The 10,408-nt window shown below is 66.2% G+C and overlaps 1 protein-coding gene across 2 annotated transcripts; it reads left to right on the top strand.

Annotated features, from left to right (window-relative positions):
• Nucleotides 1-3,112: 3,112 nt before the first annotated feature.
• CARD9 (caspase recruitment domain family member 9) lies at nt 3,113-10,254 on the top strand. 2 transcript variants are annotated; one of them, XM_065879040.1, is made up of 13 exons: nt 3,116-3,299; nt 3,471-3,608; nt 4,267-4,571; nt 4,650-4,829; nt 4,929-5,072; nt 5,275-5,400; nt 6,896-7,087; nt 7,547-7,588; nt 7,873-7,921; nt 8,741-8,769; nt 9,253-9,309; nt 9,807-9,889; nt 9,981-10,080. In XM_065879040.1, the coding sequence occupies exons 1-13, from the start codon at nt 3,116-3,118 to the stop codon at nt 10,078-10,080; spliced, it is 1,629 nt and encodes a 542-aa protein (XP_065735112.1). The 2 variants fall into 2 exon arrangements, with proteins under 2 accessions (XP_065735113.1, XP_065735112.1); XM_065879041.1 differs by lacking the exon at nt 8,741-8,769 and having other exon boundaries at nt 3,113-3,299; nt 9,233-9,309; nt 9,981-10,254.
• Nucleotides 10,255-10,408: the final 154 nt, after the last annotated feature.

Below are 10,408 nucleotides of genomic sequence, written 5' to 3'. Positions count from 1 at the left end.
CAGCCCCCACAGCAGCCCTGGGCCAGTGCCCTTTTGATCCTGTGCGGGCATTTCTTTGGCAGGAGACCGAATCCCCGCGGCCTCTCCGTCCCTCCGGCCTAAAGGAGCTGGGGTGTGGGGGTTCGGTTACACCTCCGAGACACTGGCTTTCCTGGAGCTTTGTTCTTTCACGCTGCTCCCCTTTGCTTTCACCTTATTAGGGAAATTTTCCAACACAGAGAAATGGGACAAGTGTGTCCTGCTCCCCCAGACAGCAGTCACTTGGGATCACCTGTCTCCCCTTTGCCCGCACCCAGACACCACACGTCATGTCACACAGCCACAGGCTGACTCGCCACGTGGGTGTGTGTGTGTTTCACTTTGTGCCTCTGGTACTGGACTCACCAGTTCCAGGTTTCCTTGTGATCTCCTCTGGCCTGTGGGTTATTTAAGATGATGGTTATTTAATTCCCAGACACCTAGTGATTTTCCAGATGTCCTCCTGTTACCGATTTCTAGCTTGATTCTGACATGGTCAGAGAACATAGCGTTGTTATTATTTAATTCATAAAGACACCATGAGGAAGACTCCTTCCTTAGCCTCATGTCATGAAACGGGAAACGCTGGGTCACGGAGGGCCCGGCACCGGCCCTCTGCCTGCTGGGTGCGCAGAACCGCAGCTCCTGCCACTCCTGTACCAGGACTTCCCCCCCCAGACCCTCCAGGCGGGGGCAGGATCCCCAGAACACGGCTCCCCCAGGGGGCTGGGGGCCTGCCCACGCCTGGAGGGTCGTGCCTGGAGGGTGACCTCGGGCCTCCTGGAGGCCTGCGGGGAGGCCCGGCCACTCGGCAGCGCCTGGTGGTGCCAGGATTCCCGGGGTTTAGCCTACTGACCACCATGGGCCCAGGAGGCAGAGAAAAACCCTGGGGCTGAGGGGCTCAGGACCCTACAGGAAGGGAGCCAGCAGCGCTGGTCAGGCCCCTGCCCACCCAGCCGCAGCCCCTTCCCGGAGCTGTTGCTCAACCTGGCAGGTGGCAGCTCTCTCAGTTCAACCAGTGAGGCCACTCTGGTGGGGCGCTGGCCTGGGGCTTCCCCTGTGGCCCTGCTGTCGCTGTCCCGTGTGTCCTGGTGGGGAGGGGCTGCTCCCAGGAAGGGAGAGGCTGAGCCAGCTGCACCGTGGGCTGGGGGTTAGGCTTTAGGGCCTGCAGCCCCGCCGCCCCCACCAGCCCCATGCTCTCTTTGGACACCACGCTGCAGTCCTTATGGAACCAGAATGGACGGGACGGTGGCTTGGCCTCGTCCACACTGGCAGAGCCACGGCTCGTGCTCCCACTCTGCAGGGTCGGGGCTGGGCCTCCAGGGCAGGCCCCGGGGCCCTGGCACTGGGCTGGCCGGCGGGGAGGCGCCCGGAGGGGCGGGCACGGGGGGCTCCAAGCAGGAGCCGCTTTCCTCGGGAGCCGGCAGCTTCCACTTCCCTGTCCCCGCCTCCTGGGGCCGCCCTGCTTGGGCGAGTCAGAAGGCAGCGCGGAGATGGTCCCCTGCGGGAGGACAGCCAGGCCTCCGTGTGGTTAAGCGGCCCCATCAGGAAGTGCACGGCTTTCCCCCGGCCCCGCCCGCCCTCTGTCCCGGCAGCCCGGCAGTCCTGCCACACACTGAATCGGGCGGCCCAGGCTGACCAGTGTCCGGCTAGGTGCCCCAGGAGGACCCCGAGGTAGGCCGGCCTGGTGCCCTTGCTTCAGATGGCTGGGAAGCCGCTGTGGCCCAGCTCAGGCTTGGGGCGGGGAGCGGGGTCTGGAGCAAATACCCCAGGAGGGCATCAGGTGGCCTCGTTCTGCTGCCCTGTCCCCTTCACAGCCACCCGGTACCTGCTGGTCATTTCACTGGAATTAGCAGCAGGGCATTGTCAGGTGTGGGACGCGTGGACATCAGGCTAGGAAGGCGGGGACCGGGCCAGACACTCCAAAGACCCCAAGTTGCTGGTGTTTTCATTCAGTGCTTTGTCTGTTGCTGGGTGGGCGGGCTGACAGGGCAGCGCGAACCTGCTGCCAGCCGCGTCTCTAGGAGGGTGGCCCAGTCCCTTTGGGCTGGAAGCCGGTGTTTCCCACACGGGTCAAAGGCTCAGCCTGCGACAGCGGGGTCAGGGTCTCTGTCCCCACCGCTGGGAGGAGGCCACCACATGGCTGCTCCCGGCTCAGCCTGGCCCTGGAGAGAGTGGTTCCCCCACTGGTAGTGTAGAAGGGAATAGCGGCGGGCGGTTCCAGCGTAGATGGTCCCCTGTCGGAGAGCTGGCCTGACAGTCCCCAAGACTGCGGCCAAGAGCAGGCCTCGCCTGGGAGGCAGACAGGAGGAGCCTGGACGGCTGGTGTCCCAGAGGCTGGAGGAGGCACGGAGCTGCGTTCCAGGCCAGCCCGGGGTGACACAACCACCCCTCCCAGTGCGCCCGGGGCCCTGGCTCTCCCTCCACCATGGGCCGTCCACAGTCACCCTTCCTGGAGGGCACCCTGTCACCGAGCCTGACCCGGAGCAGGCCGGCCCGGCAGCTGCTAGGTGACTGTTGCATCACCAGCTGCGGAAGGAGAGGAGGGGACGGGAGGGGATGTGAGCAGGCACTGCCCGGCGAGGAAGGAGGCAGTCCCGCCAGCGCAGCCTGGCGCCTCGGGGGCTGGGGCTGGGATCTCTCCCCCGTGTGCCAGGGAGGTTGTGCTGGTAGGTGACGCAAACAGCTCCCTGGGTAAGGGGGCAGCCTCCCGCCTGCCCCGCAGCACTTTGGGGTGCTCTGGGGGGACAGGGCCAAAGGAGGGCCGTAGTGCAGGGGAGCGTGTTCTCCTAGATGCCACCTGACCCTGGAGCATCTCCACGCCGTTCCCCATGCTTATTGGGGTGACCCAGGGAGAGATAAAGCCCAGGGCGGCCAGAGGGGCGGGAGCAGGGCCGTGAAGGGCGATGCCCGGCGAGCCGATGGAAGGGAGCGGGGGCTTCTCCCTCTCTTGGCGGCCCCTCTCCTGGACGCCCCTGGGCTGGGTTCCTGGTCTGGCTCTGCCCAGAGCCCTGGCGGGTGAGGCGCAGGCCTGGCTCCTGGCAATGCCTGCTGCTCAGCCACGGCATCCCTCCCAGCCGCCTCCCCCGACTACGCCATGTCAGACTACGAGAATGAGGACGAGTGCTGGAGCGCCCTGGAGGGCTTCCGTGTGAAGCTCATCTCCATCATCGACCCCGCCCGCATCACGCCCTACCTGCGCCAGTGCAAGGTCCTGAACCCCGATGACGAAGAGCAGGTGCTCAGCGACCCCAGCCTGGTCATCCGCAAGCGGAAAGTGGGTCAGTGCCCATCCCCCACCCCCGTCCCCCGGAGGCCCCCTGCCCCGTCTGCCCGCAGCTGTGGTGCTTCACGCACAGCTGAGGCCCTGGGAGAGCCGTCCAGACCCCCGCCACTGCAGCCTCTTGGGGTTCTGCAGCCTTGCGTGCCCACACGTGTCCTCTGGGTCGCAGGTGTGCTCCTGGACATCCTGCAGCGGACTGGCCACAAGGGCTACGTGGCGTTCCTAGAGAGCCTGGAGCTCTACTACCCGCAGCTGTACAGGAAGGTCACGGGCAAAGAGCCCACCCGCGTCTTCTCCATGATCATCGGTGAGGAACGGGACACGGGCCTGGAGGCACAGGGCCCGGATGGATGGAGGGGCGGGGGATGGTGTGGGTTACAGCCGGCGGCCCCCTCCCCACCTGGTCCCCTCATGGATAAATCGCGTATGAAAGGAAGGGAGCGAGCCGTGTGTGGGAAGGGTGCCAGCTTTGGGCCCGGTCTGGGTGTCACTCCCATCCCACTCTCCTCCTAACGCTCGTGGAAGGAGCAGAGGCTGGAGGAAAGGGGGACCCGAACTCCGGAGTGGGGAGCAGGTGGGAGGTGGGGTGCACAGGCTGATTCCTGGCTCAGAGCCCCTCCTGCCCAGAAGATCATGTGACCCCGCTAAAGCCATGCCCGAGAGGCCAGGCCTGCTCGCCCCAGCAGCCCGTGAAGCGGCCCCGAGTCGCGTCCCCTGCCTCTCAATCAGGATGGTAACAAAATTAGACAAAGAGGGATGGATACCCAGATCCTGGGCTGCCCTGCCCTGCCCTGGAGTGGGGGGTGGTGACAGGGCTGGGAGGTGAGTTGACCTCCGGGACGGGGGGCAGCCGCAACTGGGAACTGACCCCTTGGCCGGGCTCCCCTGGAGCCGCTGGTCCTCAAGTGGAGGCCCGGGAGGGGCCAGGGGTGCCACGCGTCACGTGGCGCCCTCCCGGTTCGCAGACGCATCCGGGGAGTCGGGCCTGACGCAGCTCCTGATGAGCGAGGTGATGAAGCTCCAGAAGAAGGTGCAGGACCTGACGGCACGGCTGGGCTCCAAGGATGACCTCGTGAAGGAGCTGCGGGTGAAGGACAGCCTGCTGCGCCAGCACCGGGAGCGCGTGCAGAGGCTCAAGGAGGCCTGCGAGGCGGGCGGCCGTGAGCTCCAGCGCTGCAAGGACGAGAACTACGACCTGGCCCTGCGCCTGGCCCGCCAGAGCGAGGAGCGGGGCGCTGCACTCACGCGTAACCGTGACCTGCAGCTGGAGGTTTCCTGCGCGGTGGGGCTCCTGGGGTGGGTGGCGGGCGCCGGGGTCCTGGGCTGGCGCTGACAGCCGGTCCCGCAGATCGACGGGCTCAAGCACAGCCTCATGAAGGCAGAGGACGAGTGCTCGGTGGAGCGCAGGCACACGCTGAAGCTCAAGCACGCCATGGAGCAGCGGCCCAGCCACGAGCTGCTGTGGGAGCTGCAGCAGGAGAAGGCACTGCTGCAGGCGCGGGTGCAGGAGCTGCAGGCCTCCGTCCAGGTGGGGCCCCGGGGGCCGAGCCGGCGGGGCAGGCGCCGGGGGGCCGGCCTGGGCCTCCCAGCCCCGCTGTGCTGCCGCCCTCTCCCTTCGCACCCACAGGAGGGGAAGCCAGACCAGAGCAGCCCCTACGTCCAGGTGCTGGAGGAGGACTGGCAGCAGGCGCAGAGGGATCTCCAGGAACAGACCGCCACCATCTTCTCCCTGCGCAAGGACCTGCGCCAGGCCGAGGCCACGCGCGCCCGGGTACGCGGCGGGCAGGCGGGGGGTGCGCCCTGGGCCGACTGAGCGGGGCTCCACGTCCCTCCTTCCCCCCGCCTGGAGGCGAGGGCCGGCCTTCCGCCCCACCTGGCGCCCGCGCTCCCCGGGCACGTCGGGGCACAGCTTCGGTCTGGAGCTCTGGGCCGGCGGGGCCACAGGCGGTTCGGCTGACTGCCGCCTCCCGCAGTGCATGGAGGAGAAGGAGATGTTTGAGCTGCAGTGCCTGGCCCTGCGGAAGGACTCCAAGATGTACAAGGACCGCATCGAGGCCATCCTGCAGCAGATGGAGGAGGTCGCCATCGAGCGGGACCAGGTAGGGGCCGCGCAGCCCTCCCCGGACGCAGTGGCCTTTCAGGGATGCAGTTGTCACGGTGGGTTTTCAGGGAGCACGGACAAAAGCAGTTCCTGCTCGTTTAGAAACGTGAACGCTAATGAGTTAATCCCCTTCCTCCACCTCTGCCCCACCTGCTGCCAGGAAGTCCACGCTCCACCTTCTGCTGTACCTGCCAGACTTTTTCCAGCGTACTTGTAGTTTCGTTTTTGTTTTATAAAAGTGGAAGCTTTCTGACTCGTTCTGCAAAGACTTCTTTCGCTTAAAAAGCCACGGGCGCCTTGGCCGGCTGCACCCTTCTGGGTGGGGAGGCAGCGCCCCACGCAGGGCTGCACCTGCTTCTTCGTTTCCCATCACTTTCCTGTCACGGCTCGGAGTCGTTTCTGACAGCCACAGCTGTCGCTTCAGTCACTTTCTGGAGGGTGATCGGCAGTCTGTATCAGGAGCCTGAAGAGGTAGATTCCTTTTCCCCGGCAAACTCACTTCTAGAAAGCCCTCTCGTGGGAATAACAGAAACGCAGAGAAAGCCCGGCAGATGCGTGCTTCCCTCAAGGCCGTGGGCAGCAGTGCGGTCTGGGGCCGCAGGTGTGAAATGGGCGCAGCTCACCCGACAGGACAGCTCCTTCCCGGAGCTGCCCGAGCAGAGCCCCCCTCTGCCTTGTGCATGGCCAGCAGGGGCGCGCAGCCTCCGGTGGCACCCAGGGCAGGCCACCCGCCCAGGGACGCTGGCACCTGGCCGCCGAGGTGAGTGGCAGGGTTTTCTCTGGTGGGTCCCGAGTTGGAAGCTGGCACAGAAATTCAGGATGTCCTGTTACTAATCCAGCCCTGGCTGTCGGGGTCAGTTGAGGCAGGGGTGTGTGTCAGCTCCTGGATCATTGCTGGACGCGAGGCTGGCTTCCTACAAGTGTGTCTCGCAGCCGCAGCCTCCTGGGCCTGTGTCACTGTAGGTCGTGGGCTGGCCTCCTGGGCTGACCTCAGTGCCCCCGCCATGGGGGACTGGCTCGATAAAGCGTGGGGTGTTCGTCTTAAAGAATGTTACGTGGCTGTCAACAATCGTGTTCTTGATATCAAGCTGTACCCAGGAAGTACGAAACGCACGTGTGGGCACGTGAACACGGCTGAATGTGCCCAGCGAGCAGGACTTGAAGACCCTGCAGGGTCAGCAGGGGCTATTCTCAGCGGTATTATCTTCTTTATACTTTCTGAGCTGTCCACACTTTCCATTCTGAGCCTGTATTGCATTTCCAACCCCCAAAACACGAGTGACATCCTCGGATAAGAAAGGGGAAGAGGCCAGCGCTGGCCCCCGCCCCGTCCCTGGCCGTGTTGCTGGAAACTATCCCAGGAGCACTGCTAGAAATAAGGCGGGCTGTGCTGAGAAGTGAGAGAGCCGGGAGGGGAAATGAAAGACCGGGGGTTGCGGGGGGGCAGGGAGACGGGCCGCGCCTGCCCTGCCCTGCCCTGCGCTGCCCCACAGGCCATCATGACGCGGGAGGCGCTGCATGCACAGCACGCCCGCAGCCTGCAGGACAAGGACGCGCTGCGGAAGCAGGTCCGCGAGCTGAGCGAGACGGCGGATGAGCTGCAGCTGCAGCTGTTCCAGCGCGAGGGCCAGCTGCTGGCGGCGGAGGGCCGCCTCCGGTGGCAGCAGCTGGACACGTCCGTCCTGGTGGGCCTCCCCCGGGGCCTTTACGGTGTCCCTCAGTAAGAGAGAGCCACGGCTCTGCCACGGTGGGGCTCTGGGGGTGCAGCCACATGGGGGCAGGTGTGTCCCTAGAGACTGCAGACCCCGGAGGAGGAGCCACCAAGGGGCCTGGGCCTGGCCTGGCTCGGCCACAGCTCTGCCGCTGGCTCTGGCAGGTCCCCAGACGTTCCTGAGGCCCTCCCTCCTCTGTAAGGTTGCCTGCCCACCGAGCCCTCGTGGAGGTGGGCTGCAGAGCTGGCATAGCTCAGGGCCTGGCAGGGTGTGGGGAGGGGGGAGAGGGGCGTTCTGGCCAGGGGCCAGGCCCAGCCATGGCCTGGAGAGGGGCCTCCCTGGAGGGTGGGCTGGCCTGGGACCCCACCCCGTGCCCTCGAGTGGCTCGGTCTCCCCACAGCCTGCTGACCGACCCCTCTTCTGTGACCACAGAGCTCCGACCTAGAGGACGGCTCACCGAGGAACTCCCAGGAGGTGAGTGTGACTCTGGGGGCGGGCCCAGGGCCAGCCTCACCCCGGACTCCCGGCCACAGCTTCTGCCGGACCACAGTCCCACTGGGTCCCTCAGAAGCTCTGGGAGCTCAGCCCACCACCGGCCATCCTCCCAACGCCCGGCTGGGCAGCGTAGGTCCCTCCCTGAGAAGCCGGTACAGGGGGTGACGGCGGTGGGGAGCGCAGCAGTGGGTGGGCAGCGCTGAGGGTCAGGTCCAGTCCTGGCAGACTGGTGGTCTAACCAGTTGCCCTTCTCTCTTGGGAAGCTCTCGCTCCCCCAGGACCTAGAGGAGGACGCCCAGCTCTCAGACAAAGGTGAGGAGGCGAGCGGCCTGTCCCGGAGGATCTGGCTAAGGCCTCCTTCTGGCCGCAAGCGGGCACCCGTCCCGACCTTCAGCACGCACACGGCATGACGCCGGCACCTGGGGACACGTGCCCCAGCCCTGGCCCATAGACCTCCACAACCCCACTTCACAGATGGGGACACTGAGGCCCAGAGGGATAAGCAACCCCCAAGGTTCCCCAGCCAGCAAACAAGAGCCCCACTGGCACCCGGGGCCCAGGCTTGCAGGTCCACGTCCCATCTCCCACCTTGAGAACACGCCTGGCCATTGCAGCCCACTCAGGCCCAGGGATTGCAGAGTGGAGGCACCCCGCCCTCCAGAGCAGGGAGCTGGGGAGGTAGCCACTACCAGGAAGTGGAACAGAGCAGGGAAGGAGGGACAGCTCAGGGTGACTGGGGCCTTAAGGTGGCAGGGGCGGGATCCTTCTGCCTGCCTGGGCACAGGACAGGGAGTGGCAGGGAGATGGCCCAGCGGGGATGACAAGGGGCTGGCTCTGAAGGTGGGTGTCAGACGGGAGTTTGGGAGGATGGGTGGTGGTGGGGGTGCCACCTCAGAGGTAGCGTGTGAAGCCAGATGGACTTCCTCGGCGTCAGGCCTGACCCCAGCTTCTTGAGGGGGGCTGAAAGAGGAAGAGGCAGCAAATGGAGAAGTGGTTGGTCCCTCCGCTGCTGCCCAAAGACATGAACTTGAGGCCAGTGAGCCCCCACGTGGGGACAGGCGGGCAGGACCCGCAGGCAGCCAACGGGAGGGGAAGGCTGTTGGCCCAGCCGTCCTGGGAGCCCCAGCCCAGGGCTGGTGTGGCCCCTTGCGGGAGGTGGCGCAGGCTTCAGGGTCAGAGGCCAAGGAGGAGGGGAAGACCTGGGCCTGGGCCTTTCCCACCGCAATGTCCCCAAGACCTGGAAGCCACAGTCGCCCATCGTGGACAGTTTAGGGGAGCCAGCCCATCCGAGCACTTTTCCTGTGGGTCCTGAGCCCTGGGCCCATCCAGGCCCTGGCAGACGTGGAGGGAGCCCAGCAGCCTGCAGTGTTCTGCTCCCAACGCTGCAGTGCCCCAGCCCTGGCCCCTGCCCAGGGACGGGGCGCAGCATCTGCTCTGGAAGCCAGGAGTGGGAAGTGAGGTCTCTGAGCCCCAGTCCCCATGTCTGTACAATGGGAATGCTTGCGGGGTCCAAGTAAGGACCCAGAAGGTGGCACAGGACTGGCCCGGGCTAGGGGGTAGAAGTGCTGGTGAGCGTGATCCTGGCAGGTAGGCAGGACCAAAAGGTACAACTCTCCCTTGCAGGCGGCCCGGCCATCCGGGAGAGCCCTGAGCAGCCCTTTGTGGCTCTGCAGAAGGAGCGGCTTTCACTGACCCCCAAGGTAAGGCTGCCTGGGGTCCCTGGAGCCCTGAGAGGCCCCTGGTGTGGGTCTCAGTGTGAATGATAACGAACGAACGGGGAGAGTGGTTCCTCTACCTGGACGCCTGGGGGGTGATCACAAGGTCTCTGCCCATGGGCTCCTGGGTTGTGGTGTTTTGGAATGTGAAGCTGAGCCCCCTCCCTTCTTGGACGAAGCAGCGGGAGAGGGGGCAGGGAGCGGGCCCATCTTCTGGATGGGGCGCAGCGTTAACCTGAGTGGGAACTCGGCCTCACTGTCCACTGCACGGAGCCCGACGGCAAGGGGGCCGCACCGGACACTGTAGTAGAAGGAACACTGGCCTGGAGCCCATCCCTGCTGGCTGTGCGTGCGTCCCAGGCCAGTCCTGTCATCTGAGAGAAAGCGCGTCCCGCCCGCCCAGCCCCCAGTGCGCAGCCCCAGGGGCGGGGGTGGGGCCCACGCGGGCGCTGGCCGGAGCTTGAGCCTCGCTCCTCCCGCAGGACGCAGGCCTGAGCGGCGGGGAGCCCCCCGAGAAGGAGAAGGGGCGGCGGCGTCTCAAAGAGAGCTTCGAGAACTACCGGAGGTGGGCCCGCGTGGGCGGAGGGCGAGGGGGGCTAGGGAGCGGTGGCCCCGCGCACACCTGCGCCCACCTGCGCCGCCTGGGTCTCCCGCAGGAAGCGGGCCCTCAGGAAGATGCAGCACGGCGCGAGGCAGGGGGAGGTGGACTGGGAGAATACCACGGGCAGCGACAACACCGACACCGAGGGCTCCTAGCCGGCCCCTCCGTCCAGCCGCGCGTCGTGGGAGGAGGACACGGCGCCACCTGGGAGCTGCCTCGCTAGGCCGCCTCTTCCTTGGCGAGCACGGGCTTGTTCTATCTCTGTGTGATGCACACGCGTGCTGCAGTGTTAAAAACGCATCCCCGTCAATAAAAGACCGCGGTCCGGACACCACCGCCTCCGACGGTCTTGCTGCCGCGCGCACCCTCCGACCCCGCGCCGGCCAGCGCGCAACGCCTGCCGCCAGGGGGTAGCCGAGCGCTGCCCGCCGCCGGGACGGAAGCCGAACAGGGCCGCTTCCGTCGCGCGCCCGCTTCCGAGAC

The sequence above is a fragment of the Phocoena phocoena genome, chromosome 6 (assembly GCF_963924675.1).
Source record: "Phocoena phocoena chromosome 6, mPhoPho1.1, whole genome shotgun sequence".
Taxonomy (NCBI): domain Eukaryota; kingdom Metazoa; phylum Chordata; class Mammalia; order Artiodactyla; family Phocoenidae; genus Phocoena; species Phocoena phocoena.
The sequence above is the reverse complement of the archived record's forward strand: the minus strand, read 5'-3'. Positions and strand labels throughout refer to the sequence as shown.